This window comes from Mustela erminea, chromosome 7 (genome assembly GCF_009829155.1).
Source record: "Mustela erminea isolate mMusErm1 chromosome 7, mMusErm1.Pri, whole genome shotgun sequence".
In the NCBI taxonomy this organism is placed as follows: domain Eukaryota; kingdom Metazoa; phylum Chordata; class Mammalia; order Carnivora; family Mustelidae; genus Mustela; species Mustela erminea.
The window spans coordinates 76,289,477-76,316,700 of record NC_045620.1 but is presented as its reverse complement, the minus strand read 5'-3'; the positions used below and the strand labels follow the sequence as shown (position 1 = coordinate 76,316,700).

At 39.4% G+C, this 27,224-nt stretch overlaps 1 protein-coding gene across 13 annotated transcripts in view; it reads right to left on the bottom strand.

Annotated features, from left to right (window-relative positions):
* CCDC85A (coiled-coil domain containing 85A) overlaps positions 1-27,224 on the bottom strand; it is a 200,258-nt gene that overhangs the window by 20,290 nt on the left and 152,744 nt on the right. For 10 of the 13 annotated variants that reach the window (XR_004287767.1, XR_004287764.1, XR_004287765.1 and 7 more), the window contains exon 3: positions 19,224-19,300. The exons of the other annotated variants lie outside the window; for them this stretch is intronic. Coding sequence is in view for 6 of the 10 variants with exons in the window: in XM_032352184.1 (XP_032208075.1) it covers positions 19,224-19,300 (77 nt within the window). In the remaining 4 variants the exon portion in view is untranslated. The remainder of the gene's footprint in view (positions 1-19,223; positions 19,301-27,224) is intronic. 13 annotated transcript variants of the gene reach the window in all.

The following is a 27,224-nucleotide window of genomic DNA, read 5'->3' as shown; positions in this document are numbered from 1 at the left end:
GGATGGGTCCCTGGTTTCTGGCTGGGCACTGGCTACAGGGTCATGCGGTTAACCAGGCCAGAAAATGCCAAAGCAAATCATGTATCTAATTCCTTCATCATATTTGAAAATCAAGATGAAAGAATTGACAATATAAAGCCCTGAAACATCTCTCTCACAGACACCCCTACAGTGGTTTTCTTCTGACAGGTAAAAGAATTCGCAAAATGTTTAAACGGATTGTAACTTCATGCCATGATGAAAATATCCCATCAAATAATACTGTGTTCTTGGGAGAAAAACAAAGTAATTTTGAGATACCTGAGACTCCAGGTGAAACTTGCAGATATAGAAATACAGTTTCAAAAATAAAATAAACTAAATGAAAGTAATTACAGAGATTAACACAATGTCTTTTTACAAGAATTAGAGAAGGCAAATTCCAGAAGAAAAGAATTCATATCTTGAAAGGGCTAGGACAGCCAACACCGTGTATCTCTGTAGCCAGAATGACAGCAGACAAAGAATAACAAGGAAGGCCTGATTTAAAAAAAAAAAAAAAAATAGCTGTTAAACAATAGGTAGGAAATGTGAACAATTACATTTATGTACATTCTGCTTCTAGGTAATGAGTTTATGTGCTTAGTTCTTGTCTTTTGTTAACCATACAACCCTCAGCGAGAAACACTCAAATTTCTAGGGAAAATATGATACATTTAAATGATTTTCCAATCAGGTTGACATCAATTAAATAGTGAAGATTGATGGCATTTTTGTTGAGAAAAACATATCTGAAGACTTTTAGGGTTATAAGAATGGGGGTTGAGGATGCAGGAGTAGGACCCAGAGTCAGGACCTGCAGCTGAATGGCCAGTGTAGACGCCCAAAGCAAAAAAGGAACTCGGGTTAACACTGCATTTGGCTTGCTGAACAGAGTTGACTGATGTTGGTGTTAAATCCCTCAGCACTCTCCAGAGCGCAGTGGTAGACGTGCTCAGAGCTAGAGCCCCAGGGACTAAATGACTATTTAAGAGATATACTTGTTGAGCTGACTAAGAACTGTTGTTACTCTGTGAGGTGGCGTTGGCTGCCCTGGCTTTAGCAAAAGGAAGAGTCTTCTTTTTCCTCTTTTGCTACGGGCTCCTGCACAAAATGGGAAGGTCAAGATAAGAGAACGGTAGCACCAGTTTCATTCCAGGGCAGCCACTAGAACGAGTACTTCTACCCCCAACCAGCACAGAATACAGTTCCATCCGTGCCATTTCTTGGAAGCTCCATCTTGGGAGGATTCGAAGTGGCTTTAAGTGTGAAGGCTCACAGGAACAGAAGCAGCCGAAATGAATGTCGTGGAGCCTCTGCACATGAAGTGGAAATGAAATCTCTACCCGGGAGCGATGAACACCCTCCTCTACCACCCCTAGTGAGAACATCATCGGGGCACAAAAGGAAGCATCTTGAAAGCATGAGCTCTCTTTTCACAACCAACCCTTACCAGGAAGGAAGGAAGAGACAAACAGGCTTATGTGTGTCCTACCTCATAATGTAAATAACTTATGATGAAAAACAAGAGTTTGGGATTCAAACTATAAATGCTCATTGGAGTCAGTAATATTCAGAAAGGTGAGTCAAGGACCCATCAGAGAGTTTTAAAATAAAGGGTAAAATCATTTTGCAGAATGAGTACACAAATCATCTGTAATTCTGGGAGATTAAAGAAGTTGAATGATCTTCTCCTTCCAATCTGGACTGTACTTTTTTCTGCCCTATCTTTACATTTTAGAGTGTCCCAGGGCACAGTTCACAAACTTTTTCCCCCTCAACATTCATTCAACAAGAAGTTCTAATTCAGTCCCACAGCCACGTATTCTTGCAAATTTGTATGTCCAGCCCTGACCTCTCCCTGACTTTCACCTCTATATCTGACTCTGCAGGTGACATCTCATAGATGTCTGCCTCAGATGTACCATGTCCAACACAGAACTTGACTCCCCTGTACCTCCTAATCCGTCCCCCTTCCAGGATTCCCCATCTCCATAAAGAGCACCACCAATCATAAAAAATTACTTAGATAAAAACCCAAGGAGTCATTCTTGATTCTTCCCAGGGCTGCCACACTGGACGAACCCTGGGCTGTCACTTGCTGTCCAGCCTATGTAAACGGCTCCTCCTGGGGTTGTCAGTCCTCAAACTATGAAGCCACATGCAACCTCTTTCCCTTATAGTCCATATCCAGTCTATCATGGAGCACTCTAACTCTACTTTGATAAATCCTCTAACTCCAACACTTCCTCATCATCTCCATGCTACCACTTAGTGCAAGCTACCACCTCCCTCTCAGGCTACCGATCTAGCTCCCTAATGCGTGTCCCTATGCCCTCCCCAACCTGCCTTTAACTCCTTCAGTCTGCATTCCTAGTGACCTTCTGATAATGTAACTAGATGTATCACACCCATGCTCCATTCCTCCAGTGGCTTTCTAGGAACTAAGACCCAAACCCGAACACTTGATTTTGGTCAACAAAATCCACAGGGTCTCTCACCTGCTTGTCTTTGATCTTCCCACCTCACCTCCTGTTATTCTCCATCTCACACACTTTGTTCCAGCCACACTAACTTTCTTGTGCTTTTTCCTCACACATGCCTAGTTCACGGCCACTGAAAGCCTTTGCCCTTGCTGTTCTCACTTCTGTGACACTCTCCCTTACTCCTTCTGACCCTTCCTGATGTCACTACCTCAGAGAGGCTTCTTCTAACTCCACGCAAAATACCCTCTCACTCCAATTACTTACCAGTTCTGTACCCTGCTTTTGTTTCCTTCAAAGTCATTATTACTTCCATATATAACATATTTGGCATTTTAAAAAGAATAGTCCACTAAAATGTAAGCTGCATGAATTCAGGGCTGTATCCCCATTGTCTAAAGCATTATCTGTATGCAAGGTGCTCACAAAATATCTGGGGGGTCAACTATTGAAAGATCGGCCAATATAAGCCATCAGTTCTCAATGATCTACAGAAATCCTCTTCCATTTTAGTTAGGGGTTGTTGTTTTGGTTATACGAAGGGAAGCAGGGGAAGCCCACTAATCACCTATCTTTGAATGGATATCTCTGCACCGATCTAACAATAAGCATCAACATTTCTCATTCCAAATAGCAAGGTCACTGCTTTTGCCTAGTCTCCATGAGATTCTGGGGGGAAAAGACAGCATCGATAGCTGATAGAGAAAGCAGTTTCCCCTCATCCCTCCATACAATCTCTGACCACAGCTAATGCCACAAACCAAGGCTGCCCGGTTAGAAATTTTCATTTCTCCTGGAGTCTCTAGGGCCAAAATTTGGAGAACACTATCCAAGTAAAGGACCTGGCTGACCCTTAAAATGCACGGCTAAAATTTTCTGGAAGGTTTTGAAAAGTTACATCACAAAGCTTCAGGAAAGGCAAGTTTTAAAAAGAAATTTTTTGAAAGTTAGAATTTTTACAACAGTCTCATCCTGGAAAACAATCTGGTTAACCAGCAGTAAGTTTTCCTAAGCTAGCCAAAGTGGTTTAAAAAAAAAAAAAAAGTCTTTTGCTAGCTCTGGAGGGAAATGACCTGGAGACTAATGAGCGCCATACGCTACTCGCGTCCTGACCCTCAGCAAGTCACTTGTTCTCAATGGAGAGGCTAAAATGGAGAGTCCTATCAATTAGCTTCATGTGGCGCCTGGGAAGGGTGACTAATAGGCCTGATTGCAAGGCACTCTGAAAACATTAAGTGCTACAGAGAAGTTCCCTAATTTCCAGATGGCCATCAGTTGCCATGAAAGCAATGTGAATGCATCTGGCTCTTTTTAAGCTCTTTTCCACCCTTTGGCTCTTCTGATGTCAATCGGTCCCCATGACAAAGACAAAAAGATGAGTGAGGATTCTTCTCGCCCTTTTATAGGTCTCCTCCTGATCCGCAGGAAACACCATGGAGACCCAAGCGAGCCTTTGCTCTCCTTTGTTCCTTCCAAAGTACCTTGCAGATCCCCAGGAAGAGGGACTGCATGAATGGCCAGAGGAAGGCTTTTCCTTTTTGTCCTTTTCAAGTGTAACGCAGATCATCATTAAAAACCACAGATTTGACAAAGATCATGGGAGAAGAGAATATCAATGACCTGAAAAATACAGAAGTCACTTTATTCTTACTAGTGATCTCCTGATTTCTCATTCTATCATGTGAGGTCCTCATTTAAAGAAAAAGGGAGATTAATTGGTTTCTGACCTCCTTCCATACCAGAAATGGCTTTCCTCATTCACAGATAGACGTGGATTTAGAATTTCACTTGTCTGTGAAGGAGTATATAGCATTTCATGTTCTTTCCAAGCTACCTGTCATGTGGTATCTATTTTAAAGACAAGCTTGCCCATGTTATCTTTTTAGCAGTTGCTCTAAGACACATTGTGTAAGGACACAAAAACAATATAATCAATCACTCATTAAAGTACAGCTTCAATCATCAGACATATGTGTTTCAGAAAAGTACAAACTTCCTATCTGTTAGTACCACAACAACTGTCCTGTAGGGGAGGACTTGTCTTTTCAGTTCAAATGCAAGCATCTTGATCTCCAACAAATTTTCCTCCCAAAGCTAAGTGGCTTTTTGGAAAGAATAGCTTGGCCTCTTCCCAACTATTCTTCTGGTTCACTCACACCTCATTTCAAATCCCACATGTTGATAACTGAGGGCAGGTTTGGGGATGACAGGAGAAAGAAACTTCAGCCAATGAAAATAGAAATAGTACTTATTGGAAAAAATTTTTGTATATAATAAGTTATTTATGCACAAATGAAAATTTGCATACCAATATGAGGGACCAATTTAAAAAATGATATTAAGAGATACCCCAAGAAACTGACAAAGAAGTTCAGGGTAGAGTAGGAGGTCAGCAAACTACTGTTGGAGTTAAATCCACACCCTTTCATCTGTTTTATAAGTAGTTTTGTTAGAACACACCCACACCTGTTCATTTAGATATTCTGTTTTCAGCTTTTCGGGTGCTACAATGGCAGACTGGAGTAGTTGAAAAACACCATATGGCTCACAACTTTGAAAATATTTACTATCTAGCCCTTTATTGAAAAGGTGCCAAGTCCTGGTTGAGGTGATAAGAACATTATGACAGGACTGGAATAGTCTGGAAATTTTTTGGAGAAGGAGGCAAAGAAACTGTAACTGAACCAGAAGGGATAAGTGTTTAGTAGAAAAATATTCTTTCTTGACTAATCAAGTTATCTAGGGGCTAGAAATGTCCTTAAGATTAATAAAAGAAGGAAATCTTCCCATGCTGAGAGAATCATTATCAGAACAATGAAGTCTCTCACTGACTAGTAAAACAGATGGACTAACGACTCAGCTGGGTTTCTTGGCAAGTTCCCAATTCAGACCCTAAGGAGGCTACACCAGAGGTTTGCTCTGGATGGTGATGGTGGAGATGGTGGTGGTGGCTGGTGGTATTTTCACCACTATCTTGCTTCAAAAGACACATTTGCCTTACAACAGGTTTCAGCAAAATGGGGAGAATGCTAGACTAGTGATAACAGATAATCTGGGCACAAACCTTGCCTTAGCCCATGAGTGAACACTCTCTCACCTGCAAAACAGAGATTATCATAGGAGCCAGGGTCAGGATGGGTCAGCATCAAGATGGCTTCCAATAGGCAGGACCTCTGCTGATACTCAGAATGTGGTTCTAGGGCTTGGGACAACAACAAAACTCTAAGCTGGAATGGGCCACTCAACCAGCCCCATCTTGTGTGCTGTCTGCACCCTGAGGCTGACTCAACTATGAGGGTTACAGATTGTTGTACAGCAGCCATTTTGCTGTGGCCCAAATGGTGTGTCTCACAGGGAGAAAAGTCCATTACAGGGTGCAGCCCCATCAGTTAAGAGCTTGCAAAAATAAAAGAATTGGGCACTATCTCTTTCATGACCTACAACATCTCTCCTTGGGCCCTAAACACTTAAGATTCTGAATACTGAAGACCAACAGGATTGTTGCCTTCGAACAGAATGAACATAAAAGATATCTAAAATTAAAAGCATAACTTAATAAGGTGATAAAGTATTAAAAATCAATGTGATAGCAGCATTGGACATTTTCTAGGCTTAAAGACCAGTCTTACTGATTCCTAAGTAACTGTAGCATCATTTACAGCCCTGAGAAACCACCCAGAATTGAGAGCTGTCTTATGATGCTCTCATGACTGGTTCTGAAGGACTCTATCAATATCAAGATCATGAGCAGGGTACTTGTTTTAAGTGAAAAACATTGGAGAGGCAACTGCCCTTACCTGCCCTCATGTCCTTCTTAATCCCATTCTCCAATGTCAAAGGCTCAGTGCAACTGGTTTCCTAACCAAGAGAGTCCTCTTCAATTAAATGAATGCCTGTGAGGCCACATGAGCCACCCTCTTCACAAGTGAGCATTTAGAGGGTCTTGTCTTAAATCGACCTCTCCAAAGTCCTTTTCAACTGGCAAAGAACCTGAGCTGTCATCACCAACTAGTGTATCATTTGCTCAACTTACTGACAAAAGTTCATGAGTTTTGCTGGTTAAGGACTCGTGCATTAAAATAGGAGTGGGATAGCAACAAGGAATGGAAAGTGAATGGGGCTGGTTCCAAACAAAACAACAAATATCAAAATGCAAAGCTGCTACAGCTCCCTCTTTGTCTAAAACTCTGTCAAAAAGATGTCAGCCAAATTCCAACTGTAGCTTCTGTTAACTTTTGGCTTTCAATACATGCTTGCCACCCAAAAGGATAAAGACCCACACAATTCCCACACAATTCATTTGTGACTAAGTTTGCTGGAATGGTCATTTTTTTTTAAAGATTTTATTTACTTATTTGACAGACAAAGATCACAGTTTTTAGAGGCAGGCAGAGAGAGAGAGAAAGGGAAGCAGGCTCCCTGCTGAGCAGAGAACTGGATGTGGGGCTCAATCTCAGGACCCTGGGATCATGACCTGAGCAGAAGGCGAAGGCTTTAACCCACTGAGCCACCCAGGCACCCCATGTCTTTTATTTCTGAGTGTGTATTTTATGTTTTTCTCGTATGAGATTTCTGGACTTATGGATATTAAATCTTCTTGCCATATGAAAATGTTTCAATAAATAATTACCTTTTCAACACTAAGATACACCTGCCTTGGGTGTCAAAAACAACTGAAATATCTTGGCTATTAAAAAGCCTCCCTTTCTTAGAGCCAGCTTTTATGTAAGTCCAGGATGGCTCCCATCTGGTCCTGGGTTTATTAGTTACTTGTTATCTGTGGAACATCAGAACTTCTGCATCGCATGTTGTTCTGATGCAAATAAGAGGCATTTTAGGTTGTTTTTTCTTTTTTTAAAGACAGTAACAAATTTGTTATACTACATTTGAGTCAGATTTACATTTCTTTTTGATCCTTAAATTTCTACATGCAATCTTTCCCCTAATAAACTGCTAAGAGCAGCAGCTTGATTAATAAAACTAGCAAAATAAGTCCAAGGGTATTAAGCAAGGTGGTTAGCTATCTCCTTGTTGTGCTCAATATTTTTTTCTTTTTAAAAAATATTAGGGGCGCCTGGGTGGCTCAGTGGTTAAGCCTCTGCCTTCGGCTCAGGTCATGATCTCAAGGTCCTGGGATCAAGCCCCACAAGGGGCTCTCTGCTCAGCGGGGAGCCTACTTCCCATTCCCTTCGCCCTCTCTCTGCCTGCCTCTCTGCCTACTGTGATCTCTCTTTGTGTCAAATAAATAAATAAAATCTTTATAAAAATATTAATTCAGAAGCTGCTTCTACTCCATTAACGTAGATTATGAAAGTTAGAAAGATCTCCAAGAAGATAAAAATTCTAAAAGAGTGCTTGATATTTTTGTATCCTTGGACTAGGGCACTCCTGAAATCGCAAATACCTCCGCTGAGTCAGTTTTTGGGGAGTACTGATAAACTTGAGAATAAGAAGTTCTCCCAAAAGAAAGAATGAGACCAAAGAGAGACACCTGAATGAAGAATAACAGAGTGCTCTGAAAAGGAAGGAACATTTTTTTAATAGACTGACCCTTCGCTAAAGGTAACACTTCCTCCCCTCCTCCATTTCTGGGTGTACCACAAGAACCTGTGGGAAGGAGTATTTGTCCCAGAGGCTTTAGGTCTTGAACAAGGTAGAACCCAAGCAAGAATGGGGGGATTTTCTCAGCCCCTAGAATAAGGCCCTTCAGACTTACAACAATTGAGGGGAACCCTGTAATTTTTTTAAAATTTTTTAAAATTTTTATTTTTTTAAAGATTTTATTTTATTTGACAGACAGAGATCACAAGTAGGCAGAGAGGCAGGCAGAGAGAGAGGAGGAAGCAGGCTCCCCACTGAGCAGAGAGCCTGATGCGGGGCTTGATCCCAAGACCCTGGGATCATGACCTGAGCCAAAGGCAGAGGCTTTAACCCACTGAGCCACCCAGCCGCCCCATGGGGAACCTGGTAATTTATTTCCTATGCTGTCTTCATACTGCTTCTCTACATGTGCTTTACTTAGCTTCCTACGATAAGATCTACCCAGTTATACAGGCTGGATGGCCCAGAGTCCGAAAGATAATCTGCAAGAGTTCCACGGGAACTGTAAAGGCAATGCAGGTCATTGTCTCGTGGTGTACCCATGATGATTCCTCTTTCATGGCAACGAGAAAATCTAAGGAAAGGCCCGGTCCACTGACTGCTAGCTCTTACTTCAGATGCTTTACTGTACAGAATGAATCCAATACATCAGTTAGCCTTTGAAAAAAATATGTATTTTTTCCTCTGGACATTGTTCCTTCTGTGTATCCCTTGTCTAGCAGACTTCAATTCATAGGCACGTCTTGTTATTTTCCTCAGTCTATCACATCAGAAAAAAAATAATAATAATGTGGGTTATATCGGGTATTTGTCATCTCTTTTTCACAGTAATTTCTTTTGGCTTATCTCCGAATTGGATTCCTGACAAGTATGTTCTATTTTAAAAATATAAAAAATACAGATGGTTTCCATGTGAGTTACAGGTAAATAAAAGTTAAATTTTAAACATCTCCTATATTGGTATACTCTTTCGTCGTCATTTTAAAAAATTCTCTCTGAAATGTCAGGTCTCCACTTATCCTATGGAATCCTTTAAAATATTTTTGAAATGTGATTTTCAAAAAAATGTTTACATTAGTTTATGTGCTCAGGAAAGAATATTCTAAGTTCAGGTGATCTTTCATTATCATTTGTGCCAACTTCTTAAAGGTAGCTCCTTCTCATGTAACGACAGCTAATAGGTAAATAATACCTGATAAGAGGACTCATACTTTCGGGCTCTCTTTGAAACTTTATGTTCACACGCTGGATTTAAAGTCTGTCTCCGCAATTCTCACAGCATCCCAGGGAGCTCCACAGAGGAAGAGTGCTGTGCTCTCTGCTGATGACTCTTGCTCTAGCTGGACCTCCTCTGAGCTCCTCTTTCCCACTGGTAGCACCGTCTCAATCTACTGCTCATCTCTAGCTGTGCTTGACTAAAGACCCCTTCACTCTAGGAGTTGGACACAACCTTTTTTTTTCTTTCTTTCTTTCTTTCTTTAATCCTTGAGCTCAGAATATTCAGGGCTAAGAAGGGATGAACCTTACCAAATGAAGACAAAGACACCTTTGTTCTTGACCAGAGAGGAATACATAGGCATTTATATACTCAATCTTGTTTATATTTAAATACGTACACTCTTAGGGAAAACTAGTCCCTTTACATTCATTATGGAGGGCTTATATAAAGAATAAAAATGAACATTAAGGGAACTTAATGCACATTATCTCTCAAAATACACAAGCTAGCACTACTTGGACTGGTATGTGAGCCCCTCTCTACGTATATTAATGTGACATGAGCTGAAAGATCAACAGCCTTGACTGTTCCTTAAACAGCTATCTGATGAAATCTGATTAACTTTAGAACCCAATGAGGTAGAATAACCCACGATGACATAAATATGTCCCTGTAAATAAGAGACCCAGTATGGCATAAAGTTGTAGTTTTAAAAAATATCAAAATAAAAAGGACACGTCTATTTTGTATATACATTATACACATACATAGACTTTCTCTGGATATAGAGTCATGGATTTGTACAGCTGACCAGAACCTTCCATACCAGTTACAACTATCTTCTTTGTTACTCAAAGGGTATCAGGTTCACAAAGTTTAAGACACTTCATCTTGGTCCAACAGCTTATTAGGCTAAATTCTAGCTCTTGTAATTCCTATTCTTTGTTTGTTCTAGCATCTTCACAGGGACTCCTTTAATTGGTTGGTAACTAAGAGTCCAAAGTCACCATGTCTCAACTTCCTAAAATTAACTCAGTTATGTTTTATTTTTCACACAATGCTAACTTAAATATAATTTAGGAAAATCCCAAATCATTTAGAAATTTGTTTACTTAAACTGTCTTATTCTGCCAAAGAACTCCATTATTTGTCTCTATTACAGTGATTATATTATGTTTAGGCAATACAGATACTGCCTGTATTATATTTGTCTACTTTATATTTACAAGATATTAAGAGGCAACAACTTTAATTTTTAATGTGTTGGAAGCATGATTGATCACTTTCTTCACGCTACAGCAAAAAACCACACAACAACAAAACAAACAAAAAACCCAAACAACTGGAAGTAGAGACTTTTGAATGAGAAATGCCTTTGCAGGAAAGGTCTGAATTGGAGAGGGAGGACAGGGTGGATTGGGTGGGTGCCTTTTTCACAAAAGAGAAGTGGTAACCTCCAGGGGGAAATGGAAAGCAAAGGGAGGCAGCTCAAATGGGCTCAATCTTCCCATCTATACAAGCTTTTATTAGACCCAAGTTTTCACAGTTTACTGTTTTTTAAATATATATATATATCTCCATATCTCAATAGTATTTACATTTAACTGATTCCATATAAAACACTATACAATCTTTTCTATCACTTTCTAGGTGACGGTTTCTTTATGCAATTATAAAAGGAAAGACTGTTTCATCCTTTTTGACTTTTCACTTTACTTTGGATACAAAAAATTCAAAAGAGTAGAAAGTCATTTCTCCAAGAAAACATTAATTTCTCTTACAGTTCCCTCTCAAGTTTTCCCTGAATATCCTCCACATTGCTTCTCATTCAAATATCTATGATCCTAGTTGATGATGATACACAATAAAAATTTTTGCTGACCAAGTCCTTTTTTTTTTTTTTTGGTGACAAATTCTGTCAAGGACAGGTAACCAAAATGCTATTTTTTTTTTTAAAGATTTTATTTATTCATTTGACACAGAGAGATCACAAGTAGGCAGAGAGGCAGGCAGAGAGAGAGAGAGGAGGAAGCAGGCTCCCCGCGGAGCAGAGAACCCGATGCGGGACTCGATCCCAGGACCCTGAGATCATGACCTGAGCCGAAGGCAGCGGCTTAACCCACTGAGCCACCCAGGCGCCCCCAAAATGCTATTTTTATGGCTACTCCAAATAAAAAATTTAATATGCCCTAGTGATAGAATTATCATGCCAGTATAGATATAAAAAGAAGTCCTGTTAAATAAGAATGGATACCACAGTCCCTAATAATTGAGTGTTTTTTACATTCAATAATTCTCTTAATAAGTTTAGTAAGTGGCATAGCTGAATTTCTATTGCATTTCTAGTTCATCTATTTTCTCTTTTTAGAATAAAGACTTCACATCACATATCTGAGATCCTCAAACAAGAACCCTTGAGCATGGGGGTGGGGAGACACAGAAGAATGTTGTAAATCCCCTCACTCTGAAAGCCTCCATGTTGATTTTGATGTTTTTCCTATGAATTTCACTCTCTTCTGTATTTTTGCTCATACATTTAGCTTTTTCCTTAATCCAGTTTCCCTTTATTCAGGTTCTCCAACATGACTTTTCCCCCCATAAATTTACTCTCCAGATCTATTTGTCTCTTTTATTCCAATACACCCACACCACTTGGGCAGCTCCCATCTGTCCTCTGAAAACTATTGAACTATACATAAAATTTTTTTCTTTCTTTTAATTATATAAATCATGGTGATTTGGAGAAAATGACAACCCACAAGTATTATTTCTTTGGAGGAGACAATTCTTTTTTTTCCCCAAATGCGACTCTAGCAGCAACCAGCCCTTAATGGATTTAACTAATTTTTTCTATCAGTAGCATCTAGATTCTACTTGTGCCACATAGAGTTGCTATCCATGAAAAAAATATTTTGCCTCAATTTCCCCTCAGGAGTACCAGAATTTTCAAGCAAGTAATAATCGAAGAATGGCATCACTTGCTTTAAGCATCCTGTAAAGCATTACTCTGTGCCTGTTTTTTGTGCAATAATGACTGATTTTTTTTTTCACAGCAATTCCAAACACTAGAAAAGCCAGATATTTAAGGTCCTGTAAGACAAAAATGACTTGAGAAACAACGTCAGAAAATAAAAAAAGAGGAAGGGCAACAAAATAAGTATCTCCACGGCAAAGACAGGAGAAGCACATGAGGGAAATCTCGGTGTCAGAAGGAATCCTCTCATTTCTGTCTGGGACAATGGCCATCTGCATAGGTACACACACGTGAGGGAGCTTTTCAGAGACGTGAGGCTGGACCTGGGGTGTGTTGCCATGGAAGTGACAAGCTCAATTTCCTTAGAGCCCGTGTACCCTCCTCAGCGTTCCTGGCAATGGTGACAGGTTCCTTTCCTTTGTTCAGAAACGGCTCTGGAAACGACCCTGCCTCCTTCCCAATGCACTGCATTGTGAGGCCACACTGTAACCAAATTACACAAGGGGAAGATTTTTTCATTTCCATTCCTAAATTTAGACTCTTCTGTGTGTGCTAGCACAACAGAAATAGAAACACTTGCTGAAAGGAGCCCACACAGTGGCGATCGAGTTGCCATGCCTTTCAAACACATTTGCTGAACCCACAGCACATGGGCAGCCACATGACACAAGACAGATCTGGGTACCTTTACGGATTCTAATGAATCTCTAAAAAGTTAATCTCAAGAGGTGGGTGGTTTGCTTTGGAGAGGGACTCTGGGGCACAAAGGACACAGAGTGCTTTCCAGGCAGATGCTGGTGCCGAAGCATTTGAAGAGAGGGAACAGATTTCCCAGTAGGACTTTTAACAAATGTACTTAATTGACTTTGGAATCAGAGCAAACTGCTTATTTCTGGTCTCTTCTTGATGCAAAACCCAAACTCAACACAAAATAGGTGAGAAGAATTTTTAAAAATTGGCTTTTACCTCATGGTGAAGTTGGACTAGTGACTGATTTCTTCAAAACACGGTATTATTTATAATAAACTCTTCAGCGAGGTGTGCTCTAACATCTACTTTAAGATATTTTTTGGCTGAGTAGACTTCTTCACAGATATAGCACATAAACATTGTAGACAGGTCTGGATTAAAAATCCTTGTGACCATCAAGAAAATGATCATGGGATGAGTTGAGTGTTCCAAGCAAGATTTTTAAATTTGGGCTAAAGTAACAAATTTCATGGGTACTTAAAAACTACTACTATAACTATTTGTTTCCCTCACCACCACCCACCTCCAATTCACTCTGAACAAAAAGGCTTCTCGGACCACATTCTGTTCAGTATGAATGTCTCATGCAGATAAGGGTGTGTGTGTTTGTACTAAACTAGGATTCTGAAGTATTTTGGAAATGTGTCAGGGAGGAGAAGGCTCTATAAAATGCAATTTTTAAAATTTATGATGGATACCATCCATGGCTTAAAAAAAAAAAATAGAACATTTACTTTAAACCAAGGAATAGAATGTCTGATAAATCTTAGCGGGCTAAACAAAGGCAATGTTAAAATAAGTGTTTAAAAAAAGAATTTGACCATAGGATAAAAACAGATTTAGCAGCTTACCTATACTGAATGACATAAATAGTATGAAATGATTAAAGAGGAGCTATGCATTTTCTAGAAGAACACTGAATAGGCCCACATCTTAGCTTGAGTCTGTCCTTCATTAGCTGTCTGACTAGGACTATACTCTTAACATTCTGTGAATCTTGGCCTTTACTTAAAAAAAATCATGGCCTTTACTTAAAAAAATGGGGTTGTCTCAAGAAATGGGCAGAAGACATGAACAGACATTTCTGCAAAGAAGACATCCAGATGGCCAACAGACACATGAAAAAGTGCTCCACATCACTTGGCATCATTGAAATGCAAATCAAGAGATACCACCTCACACCAGTCAGAATGGCTAAAATTAACAAGTCAGGAAATGATAGATATTGGCGAGGATGCAGAGAAAGGGGAACCCTCCTACATGGCTGGTGGGAATGCAAGCTGGGGCAGCCACTCTGGAAAACAGCGTGGAGGATCCTCAAAGAGTTGAAAATAGAGCTAGCCTATGACCCAGCAATCGCACTACTGGGTATTTACTCTAAAGATACAAATGTAGTGATCCAAAGGGGCACATGCACCTGAATGTTTACAGCAGCAATGACCACAGCAGCCAATATATAGAAAGAACCTAGCTGTCCATCAACAGATGAAAGGATAAAGAAGAGGTGGTACACACACACACACACACACACACACACACACACACACACACACACAATGGAATACTATGCAGCCATCAAAAGAAATGAAATCTTGCCATTTGCAACGATGTGGGTGGACCTAAAGGGTATTATGCTGAGTGAAATAATTCAATCAGAGAAAGACAATTATCATATGATCTCCCTGATATGAGGAATTTGAGAGACAGGGCGGGTGGGTAGGGAAGGGAAAAATGAAACAAGATGAGATCAGGAGGGAGACAAACCCGAAGAGACTCTTAATCTCACAAACAAACTGAGGGTTGCTGGGGGGTTGGGAGAGTAGAGATAGAGTGGCTGGACAAAGGACACTGGGGAGGGTATGTGCTATGGTAAGTGCTGTGAAATGTATAATCCTGACGATTCACAGACCTGTAGCCTGGGGCAAATAATACATTATATGTTAATACAAATCTTTTTAAAAATGAGGTGGTCCAATGTGATATGTGAGATTCTATCCAGCTTTGAAAATTGAGGATTCTCTATCCACAGAAAGTTTGTGTTTATGTATAAATGTCTATACACAAAATAGGTGTATCACTTTTAAATTTGATATAAAATTCCATGCACTTGCTTTCTACCATATTGGGTCTTTTATCTATAAATATCTACTTACATCATTGCGGGTGACTCCACCTCATTAGATTTAAAAATTTTAAAAACTTCATATACAGTGGCTACATTTATCTAATTCACATAAAATCTTCATTTAGCATTCCTATCATATTAAATATGTACACAGTGGAGCTGATAGACCAGTTTGAGCAGTTTTAACACTGTGTGTATTATGAGAGGTTCACTGCAATCCCATGAAATTTTTTTCTATGTAATCAGTAAAAAAATATCCACCTTAGATTATGTGTCCAAGGAAGGATATCCTAAATTCAGGTGATCTTTAATCATCCAATGTACCAACTTTCTAAAAAGAATTTTTGAGATTCGCTGATGTCACATATTCCAAGATTTCCTTCTTTTTAAAGGACTGAATAATATATCATTATATGTATATGCCACATTTTATTTATCCATTCATCTCTTGATGGAAGTTTAGTTTGCTTCCCCATTTTCGCCAAAGTGAACAGTGCTGCATTGAACACAAGATTGCTAATATTTCTTTGAGACCCTGGTTTTAATTCTTTTGGGTAAATATCCAGAAGTAAGATTGATGGATCATCTGGTAATGATCACTTGGTATATGACAAATGAAATAAGCCAATCACAAAAGGACAAGTATCACATGATTCGACTTACATAAGGTATCTAAAATACTCAAACTCATAGAAGCAAAGACTGAATGGTGATTGTCAGAGGCCGAGGGGAAGAGAAGGTGGGGTGTTGCTAATCACCGTGCACAAAATTTCAGATATGCAAAATAAATTAAGTTCTAGAGATTTAATATACTTCACACCTATAAATAATAACTGTTACTCACTCGAAAATCTGATAAGAGGGTAGATCTCATGTCTTCTTATCAAATATATAAAGACATTTTATTTTCAAGTAATAAAATAGCAAATAATACTGCATTTGCTGTTATTACTTTAGGACTCTTTTGAAATACTGTGTTCACAAACTGGCCTTAAAGTACTGCTCAGTGATTCTTGTGAGATACTGTAGAAATCACGGCAGAGCAGAGAGCTACATGCTCACATGGGCCCCATGCTGGAACTCCAACCATGCCTGCCTCCTGTAGGCTCCTCTTCACCAGTGGATAGAACCAACTCAATCTTCACCGCCTTTTTTCTAGCTGTTTATGAATTTAAAAAACCCTTCATTCTGGGACTTGGTAATTTCTGATGGATGTAAAACTGGACCCACGCTTTATTTCTACTTAGGCCTCCAAAAGGCTAGGAGGAACCTTATCATTTATAAATTAAGAAATTGAAGTCTTTGCATCTAACCAGAGAGAAATCCACAGCACTTATTACACTCATCTTGTTTACTTTTAAATATGTACTGCTGGGCCAAAGTTGTGACTCTCAGTTCATTATACCTAATTTTACATAATGAATAAAAATAAGCATTAAGGAGATTTCTTCCTCCAGGAAAATGTTTTACATAATTAGTCTACATGCTAAACTATCAGCAAAGAACCTGGCCACAGCCACAAGAGATATCCAATATACTTGGAACTCCAGTACCAACTATATTCTTTTCCCTGTTTATCCTAAATCAAGAAGATATATTTTTAAACTTGGGAATAAAACAGAATACCTTCTTATCAAGGCACAGAGAGCAAGTTCCTACAATGGGAAAATCAAGTGTTCAGATATTGAGACTAATTTATGCAGGGATATCAACTAGTCACATTGAATTGACCTTGCAAGTCAGCTAACATCGTGCAGTCAGAAATAGTTTCAGCAGGGAAAGCATGTAATTATTTGTAATAGCACCAGTAACATCCAAGAATAAGTCGCTTACACCTTTGTGTTATCCGATCCAAATCTCAGCCTTCCATGAGTATTCCCTTCACAGGATTCTCACTGCTCTGAGACTTACTGTTTAACATCCTCAGATCTCATCTACTGTCTGCTCATTTCACTTGTATTTATACAAGTATTTGCAACTGGTGGTCCTATCATATCTATCTTAGCTATAAATGAAGGCAACACTCTCAGATACAGAAACTTAACAAAATACCAGTTTTTGAACTCAGATCTATCGTATTTTTTGCATATATGTCCAACAGTGTGTTTCAAACAGTGGATTTTCTTTTCATTAAAGTACTCTGGACATGCAAAAAACTGTTTAATTCTAAAGCATTGTTTTTCCATTTTAACATCTCTGAAACCAGCAAGAATCTGATATGGTGTAATTGATAACATCTTTTTCCATTCTTAGTGGTACTTAGGATAATGGTGCATCCCACATCAATAACAACTTAAGAGTCAGAAAACATGATCCTTTCTAGCCTTATCTTGGGGAGAAAGAAAACCTCTTTGATAGAAAATAGCAATGCATTTAAAAACATATGTTTTTAGACTTCAGCCTGAAAAGTTGTTTAATCTCTTCTACTTCTCGACTGTGCAAGTACTATGTATTTAAATACGCACACTCTTGATATATCAAGTACAGTTGAAGACTCTTCTGATTGCGCTTCAAGACTTCTAACACTTTTACAGATTTTTAAAAATCAATCCTGTAATCATTTTCATATTTGTTGTGCCTCTTTTTAAATAGCATAGCGCACATGCTAGCATTTCAATGTTTGACATGAGCCTCTATTCCCACACAGAGAAACAGATCTCTCTCTCTCTTTTTTTTTTTTTCATCTTTTCATTTACATTCTCAGTTGCCCCAGAGATGGTACAACCATATAGGATATTCACAATAACCTGATTATATTTTTAGGTTTCTTGGAACGGAAAGAAGTTAGATGTTTTCAGTCAAGGGTCCTGGCACAGTCATACTGTGAATCTCATATAAAGGACAAATGGCAAAGAAAATTTTAAAAATGGAAAGTATAGAAGAGCAAAGAGAAAACTCTACCAGCAGTATCTTATTTTATGATGCAAATAATCCCTTCTGTCAACACGAGTATTGACATATGCATAGTTTGACAGAGAGAGATGTAGATTGATTTCATTTAATCTCATGATTTTTAGCCAGATGGCTGGCCAATGAAAGAAAGAGAAAGGCATTCTTGGAGGCAGTACCTGACAGATCAAATCGTCATTAATGAGCAAAAGTAGCTGGAAAACAAAACAAGATTTAAAAAGATCTAAAATATCTTTGCAAAGTGTTCATGTTTATGTGTCTTCTCCGGAATTATAACCAGTCTCTGTCTTTCATTGAACTACTCTTTGCTTCGTTTTTTCCATTAGTCACTTAGGAAATAGAAATCATCAACAGAATGTATAAAGAACACTAGTGATTAATGCTTAGGAAACTCCTTTCATAAAATATTAAAATACTTTACTGCCCCCGTGTCTGTAAAGGAAACCAACCTAGAAATCGGGTAATTTGTTCAACTCCTCAACAAAACATTCCCCGAGAACCACCACCTCGCCCAACATCATTCTCACCAAGATATTTCAGCCCATAGAGATAATATTATAAGTAAAATACATGGTGAGGCATTAAATCCCAGAAAAAAGTGCCACTTTATATTCACCAGGGAAAAGAAATTAAGCCCCAAAGTAAAACTGTCAATTACTGTCATTGCTTTGTTGCACTGAAAGAGTTCAATTAATTCACAAAGAATTTTAGCAAGTACTAATTTAATTAACATATGAAATCTTCAAACTACCTACAGCTTTCCCTAGTTCATAAGTTAGCAAAATTTTCATTTAAATAAGAGGCCCTTCCCTATATTCTCCAACTACATGCATGATGTATATGAGTAGTACTAGCAAAGTATTTATTACTTCTTTTCATTTTCTCTTTCTCTTGTTCCCTTCCTTTCAAAATTACTTTGCATTCTTAGTTTCAGACATCTGCATCCTTTGGTTGCACACTTAAGAATCCAGATAACATGATGGTCATTATGGAAAGCGATCACACTCTACATTGATGAATGACTATTTACAAAATGATTTCTATCATTTAAAGGAGAAAATGTAATTGAGATTTTAAATTCCAGATAAAATGCTAACAACTCAAATGACACTGACTAGCTATGAGCTTCTGGAAGTCACCCACCTGGGGCAGCATGCGATTTTCTTCCTCCAGCTGTCTTACTCTTGCCTCCAGCTGCCTAACATAGGACAAGGTTGATTCTAAAATTAAAAAGAAAGAACTCACATTATACACACAGGTCTTGTTTAGTGCACTGTCAGGATATTTCTGGTTCAATTTATTCAAATCAGGTAGTGACAATGTAGTCTGTTATTTAAAAAAAAAAGGGCTTTCTCCCCAGAAAACCAGTAACAAAAGCCATTGAAACCACAAGCACTTTGAACAACTGTACCATGTTAAGAACAATTAAAGGAATTTATGGGGGGTTAGGCTGTAGGCTTTCCTCCACCATGCAGCCCTCATGCAGTCCTCAGAATGTCAAACATCTCGAAGACACTTACTCCCTTTTCTACTTATTTTGGGCATTTTGAGCTTTCAAGGCACTGTCCCCCACATAAGACTTTTTGTTTGTTAATTATAACCAAAGTAAATTACAAAGTCATATTAAAAATAAAAAAATTAAGATATTTCCAATATCCAGGTCCCTTCATTTTCCCAATAAATACTTCTAGTCTTAAAGGCAACATTCATTCTTCTCCCCAATCTCCCGATACCATGGTCATAATCCAGAGAACCGCCACCAAAGGGCTAAGTGGAGGAGAGGCTAAATTTTGACTCTGATTTTGACTGAATGTGACACAGACCCAAGCTTTTCCCAAATCTTTAGGTAAGCCAGCAGCTGACTTTAAAACTCATTCTTGTTTTCATTTCTTCAGGAGCTCAAGTGTGTGCTGACTGGTGGCAATCAGCATTAGGCTTAGAGTCTATGAACTCTAAAGTTGATAGCTTTACATCAGGAAAGGATTCACAGGTGAAGGAAAGAGGAGTTGCAGGTTGAGGAACAATCTGACAGGAACTCTTCATTAGAGCAACAGAGTTGCCATTGATTCATTACTCAAGAATGAATGCTCAAGACACATAATTCAGGTATAGTAAAATGTACATGACAATAGAATTCCTCCAGTGTATTTCCATAGTTAATCTTAGAGCAGCATCCTTAATATTAAACCTCAGTGCATGTTCTTCAGCTTCAGAAACATAAAACAGCAAGACAGACCAAGATAGAGTGCATTTCGATGGTAAATATTTGGAGCCCCTCACAATCTGAAGTTAGAATGGATATTGATGCAAATTAATACCTTGATCTGAAATTCGTCCTGAAAACTCTAATTTTTATATGGAAATTGGTTATATGAACTCAATTCCATTTTTGTGACCTTCAAAGCAGATAGTATTTTATTTTCTTAAAATACGTAAGAAACTTCAGTCCTTAATTTGCAAATGTAACAATTAAGTTCATCCCCCATGGGTTTATAGCACGCCCGGTTTTCACAAATGTTTGCAGAAAGTCCCTATCACTGACATCAATATAACCATGCATCGATCTCACACCAGTGGGCCAGACTTAAGGTTTGAGCATCCCTCATACAAGAAAGACAAGGTAAAGGAAACTGGAGGCACTGCCCAGAAATACGCTTTCGTTTTTTTAGCTCATGAAATGTGAAGAGTTTGCTTTATGGACTCTTCTAAAGGGCAAAAAAAATGAGGGGGGCATAAATGAATAACATATATATTGATTTCAGGAATCTGCTTTGCTCTAGCAAATGAATAAGTGATTTGCAGATCATTAAAATATGAATGTAAATTGCCTGATTTACAGTTTTGCAAGCCCCACTCTCTACTCTAGAGAAACGACCACTTGATAAGGGCCATCCAAGTGAAAAGTTGCTCAGCAATGTTCTACTGACACCATGAACAAGTATAATTCTTTTCTTGTGTACTCATCATTTATACCTCATTTTTATTTTCCCTAAACTGCACTATCCCCAAAGCCTTGATACTATGAGCAGCTCAAATGACTCTACACAGAGTGCTTTGGGTGACATTTGAAAATGCCACTGAACGGATCTTAATTCAGTAACTATCTTCAGTAATTTTAATCTACTTCTCTTTTTAAAGCTTTTTCAGTTTACATATTCGATGGTTTCATTAAGTGTCTACCTATATTAAGGAATACCTAGCATGTCAGTTCAAAAAAAGAAGGTAAATTTTTGAACTGGGAAAACATTCCTTAAGTCCAATTTTTAATGTCAAGTTAAAATAGATGAAATCCCCATCTTTGTTTCTCAGCATTCACTGCAAAATAGGCTGGGACAGAAAAAGATAGGAAACATTTTTAGACTGGTAAAGTAATTTTTACAGATTAGCTTTACAAGATAAAGGCAAAGCTAAGGAGGGTTTTGAGTTCATTCATTCAACACAGCACACACTGCCCCCGTCACCGGTTTGTGCCAGACCCCTTCCTAGGGTTGAGATGAAGAGAAGACCAGTTCCTGCAAGACCATGTTTCTCAGAATACAAATTCAGCTTTAGGATTACACGCCCATGTTTTGTGTTCCAGAAGGCCCTATTGTTCCAGGTTGTCTCTGTTGCAATTCTTACCTAACAGTGAACCGATATCACAATAAAAAAACTCCTCAGGGGATTGGGGTGGAGTGGGGGGGGGGGCAGGAGACAGGAAGAATAGCTCATGCACATGCATAAATAAGAGATTTCCCGCTGATATTTCTTTTATTCATCAAGAACCTGATTATACAATTTCTTAATGGGAGTGGAGTAGGCAAACATTTTTCTGGGATGTCACTGGGTCCTCAAGTCCCTATACAAAAAACCATCCAAGAAACCACTCAGTCCTTCTGCTGTGAAAGGAAAGAACAAGAAACATTTTGTTAAACTTTTAAGCTTGTGAGATTTATTTGTTACTGTTCCATAGGCTAGCCAAGCCTGACTAGTAGTAAGTAGCCAATAATGGGATAGAAAATACATAACCATTTAAAAATAAGATATAATATGAATAAAGTGTAAGAAACTCTATACTTTTATTTAATTATGCTTAAAGATTTTATTTACTTATTTATTTGAAAGAGAGAGAGAGCACCAGTGGGGGTTGGTCAGAGGGCGAAGCAGACTCCCCGCTGAGCAGGGAGCCCAATGGGCAGGAGCCCAGGGAGCCCTGGGGCTGGATCCCAGGACCCTAAGGTCACGATGTGACCTGAAGGCAAATGCTTAAGGGACTGAGCCATCCAAGCACCTCAAAACTCCCTACTTTGGAAATCCATCACAATGTATATCCCAGTCTTAGTTGAATCCTGGATAAAACACTGGAATAGTTTCCTTATAAGAAAGAAAAGGAGCCCTTTTATGCTACAACCTATTTGGCCATGTTGGTACAACCCCTTCCCCAGGCTGCTTCTTCCCCTTTCTTTCTCATTCAAAGGATTCCCAAAGTGGTGCCACCTATCAAATAAGCTGGTTTTCCATTACACGCAGGGTATGAGGACTGCCGGGAGGCATTAGGCTAAGAAAAGTATCTGACAAACACTGGCATTCTTTTTTTCTTAACTGAGGTATAGTTGAAGTACAATGTTCTATTAGTTTCAGGTGACAACACAGCGGTTCCACAGTTCTCTACATTCTGCCATGCTCGTGGTGTTCTTTTTTATTATTAAGTGATACCCACAGACGCATGCGCATGCAGCCCTGAATTAGAATGTCCTGTGATTTGAACTGATCATCCCATCTTCTACCAGCGGCCGACAGCTGTTAAAACTTCCATTTCAGACGGTCATTTGGCTTTCAGAGCTCTGAGAATGAGGCTCCAGAGAAAGAGCCGAACACTAGGCTCTCCTAGATCTCCCTAGATCTACAATGTGTTCCAGAAGGAACTGTCTTTCAGAAGTATATAACCAGCTGTGGGGACAGAAGAAGGGAAAGTAAAGGAAACGACCCGGTAATTGAAATTCAGTGCGAAATCATGCGAAACGTGAGCCCAGAAAGAGGTCAGTATTGGCTGCTGTTCTCGGGAAAGAGAAACTTGAGCTTCATGGATCAACAGAAGTTTGCCAGGCCAGAGAGATGAAAGCGTAGCCACAGGACGTGCAAGGACCAGAAGCCTAGAATGATCCTGGTGTAAACAGGGAAGAGGGAAAGGAGGCACATGGAGGAGGATAAAGAGGACATATTAGGGAGAAGGAAAGGCCAAGTTGCTTCCCACAATCCAGGGTAGGAAAAACCAACATCAAAACCCAGTTACACAGATGGTGATTTGCTTTTAACATCCCCAAAAGGTATTTTCTCTTTCCACCATGGGAAACCGCGGACACTGACCCACTAGAAAAGCAAAGTTAAGTAAACAATATTGATGTGAAAAGCCAATGACCTTGTCAAGATGTTCTCTGGGTAAATCTTGGGCTTATTTTCAAAGCAGAAGCGATTTATCACCATGTATCTTACTTTTCTTTAAACCTACAGGTCAAAGTCCACAGCCCCTCTCCCAATAAGACAAGTGCAAGAAACGGTCAACAGTCACAAGAATTCTTAAGTTCCTGTCATTGAACTGGTGCCAGTTTCAGAACTGGAATGTACCTCAGAGGTTTCCTAGTTCAGCTTATCCCTGATCCACTGAGTCATTAGGCAGATGAGAGAATAAAACCCAGAAGGTACTAATTTGGCCTCTACCACTAAGGATTAAATACATTAAGAAGACTTTGTTTCATTGCTGGGGCATCACAGTGATTGCCGTCTTGGGTCTTTTAATCATAAATGGTATCTATCAAGCTTCTTACGTAGGTAAATTCCAAGTTCTCCCTTCTCCCTCATTTTAGACATTCTAGATGGATCTTTACTTAAAATAACTTGATATTTTCTTTGGACAACATCTGGGACTTCATTTGCCTTCATCTTACCTGAAATGCTTTAAATCACACAAAGTAGCTCGACTTTTTCCTCGGCTAGTTTGAAAATACTCTGCTCAAAACGTTAAGCCCTCTCACTTTCCCTTGCTTTCTAAAGCGGCATTTCTCTTTGTAAGGGAATATCCACTCTTGAAATTGCCCACGAATTACTCTGATTATTGTACATAAAAGGTTTATTGTTGGTAGTTGCTACTGTCTAAGGTTTGTCAAACTTCTGAGTGGTTTTGATTAGATGAAGTACCATCGGGTCTCCAAAATTTCAGGGCAGAAAATAATATCTAGTAATGGTCCATTCTAAGACAAATTACAGCATTTGGAAGAGCAAACAGGAAGAAAATCACTTGGAAGACTTTTGTGGCTGCGGGTTTATAGATGGAAGCTTTTCGATGGCCCTCTCAGAGTCAGCCCCCTCAGCCAGAGGCCAATGACCATGTGATTTAAATCTGGAAGCAATCTCTTCGATAAACCCCAACTTCTAAGGACACTGCTTGGATTAGTTCCAAATTAATCCCACTGTCTGCAGGCTTTTGCACATTCTTATGAAAATTACTTCAGAATTATTATTTTTAAAAATTATTACTGTTCCGACTTGAAGTGTTTCTCTTTTTTCCTCAGGCAAGCAAAGGTCAGCTTCCTACTTAGAATTCATATTAGCTTCAGAAATATAAGTGATTACATTTCTCACTATAATTTGATGCCTTTCTTATTAAAAAAAAAATCTTGTTGGAATCAGCATTTTCAGATTTGCTTGGATATTTAATTCAGCCTGCCCTATTCATGGACAGAAATCTTTTTTTTTTTTTTTTAATGGAAGTTTTTTTTTTTAAATGGAAGTTTAATCGTCCTAAGTAAAAAATGATTATCAGGTCTTGCTCCAATCCATTATCTGTGGGGCTCCCTCTGTGCCAGCCTGAAAGAGATAGGAAATATTTTCCATTCTGTTCCTCCCATGTAGTAAACTGGTACTGGTTATCCCCTGGCCCCACATTTCTTTAGGTCTGAGTCTCTCCGACTCCTTCCCCTGGCCAAATACTCACTCTACTCTGCCTAGTGCAACACTCCTTATTCTTCTATGCATGATATGAAAGACAGCTTTCCAATGATTAGAACATCACAAGACTGGAGTATACTGCTTTGTACCATAACGGGGCTTCACATTACTAGAGGTGTTTGGAGAAACCTTAATAAGATGTTGCAGAGGTATCTACCTATGGATGCTCTCAGGGCTGTTTGAAGTTCAGTGATCCTAAATTTTTAAATTCTTCCTATTTTATGAATCTCTTCTCAACTCACTTGCTAATAAATCCTGTATTGAGTGCCTTGTGATTTCTCTTTATCTACGTGCTCTATGTTATTTTTCCTCGTTTTCATTTTTTGCCCAAAAATGCTACATGAAAATATTCCCTAAACTTCACACGGTGACTGGTGCTGTTCCCTAAGGGGGGTTAATTCAGATGGGTCAATTTACTTTAATACCAAGACTTCTTCAATCAACAGAGAGTGACCTCCTGTATGCACAATGTTCTAGATACTGGGGATATGGCAGCAAGCAAAAGGGGGTGAGAGTCTGTGAGTTCACGGAGTTTGCATTTGGGATTGGGGGGCGGAGGGAGATGGGCAACGGAAAGAAAATACAATGTTCTGGGAAAGTGATCTGCGCAACGAGGACAAGACAGAGTACTGGTGCAGCGAGATCTGGGGAAGTACAGCTAGGTGAGGGAGCATGGCCCGGAAGAGCTCTAGTGCTAATGTCCTACTAATAAGCCAGCTACGTGAAGACCTGAGAGAAGAGAGTTCTAGGCCTGAAGCAAGGTTAATGCACAGGCCCAGGCTCGGAAGATTCGCATTCTGGAATGCAGTTGTGAAGGGGGAAGTGACAGCCCCCGAGACGGATCCGTCTGTCTTGTCACCTTCTTCTCCACTGCTTAAGTTTTTGAAACACTGTCCTCTTTTTGGCTTTTACCCCCAGGCCTAGACTTAAACCTTTTGACCAACAGGCTTCTCTTGTGATAGAAACGTCTAGAACATGTTCGGTTCTGCTCTCTCACACACCCCAGTTCTCATCCACCTGGAAATCCTGTTGAACTTAACCCCAAAAGATCCTGAAAACCCAGCCTCACCAGAGTCTCCTAATAAGTATCCTGCTTCTGTTCTTGCGCCCTCTCCCAGGTCCATGCTCATTCAAATTCTGTTTCAACCCATAGTGGTTTTCTTTCTTTTTTTTTTTTTTTTTTTTTTTTTTTTTTTTTAAAGATTTTATTTATTTATTTGACAGAGAGAAATCACAAGTAGATGGAGAGGCAGGCAGAGAGAGAGAGGGAAGCAGGCTCTCTGCTGAGCAGGGAGCCCGATGCGGGACTTGATCCCAGGACCCTGAGATCATGACCTGAGCCGAAGGCAGCGGCTTAACCCACTGAGCCACCCAGGCGCCCAGTGGTTTTCTTTCTAAATGTTAAGCCTGCTCATTTCTTTCTCCACTCAGAACTATGCAGGAACCCACCATTTTCCTCCACATAAAAGCCAAAGTCCTTCAAAGGTCCAGCAGAGCCCCATATGATCTGGGCCCCTGGTACCTGTCAGCCTTCATGTCACCCCACCCCATGCTCCAGCCACGCATCTGTCTTACTGTCCTCAATACCCTAGGTGTGCTCCTGCTTTCTTTTGTTCTCCCCTTCTGCAGGGCTCCTCCCCCAGAGAGCTCTTGCTGAATTCTTCACTTCCCACAAGTCTTTGTCAAAATCTCAGATTCTCCATATGACTCATGGAGTCCACCTCATTCTATCCTCCCCACCACATACACACCTCCACCTCTACCCTAACCTTCCTGAGCTCCAAGCATGTTGTACTCACTTTTCTCAAAACACTTCATCACCTTCTATCATACAAATTAACTTGTGCACACGTTATCTTTACTGCAGAAGTTCAGTCTCTCCCCATCAGAGTATAAACTCCACAAGGCAGAGAGACCCTTGTTGTGTTGAGGGATGCCCTCCAGGTGCCCAGAATAGGGTCTCATAATTAAAATGTACTGAATGTGTCACCCAGTTATGCCAACAGTGCCCAGAAAGGGAATTATTTTATAATACAGGTAGACACTTTTCCATCACTCCAGGCAAGGCAGGATTTATATTTAAATGGAGCTATAAATAAATAAATAAATAAATAAATGGAGCTTGATACCAATTCCATTGTGCCATTTCAGAAACCTACT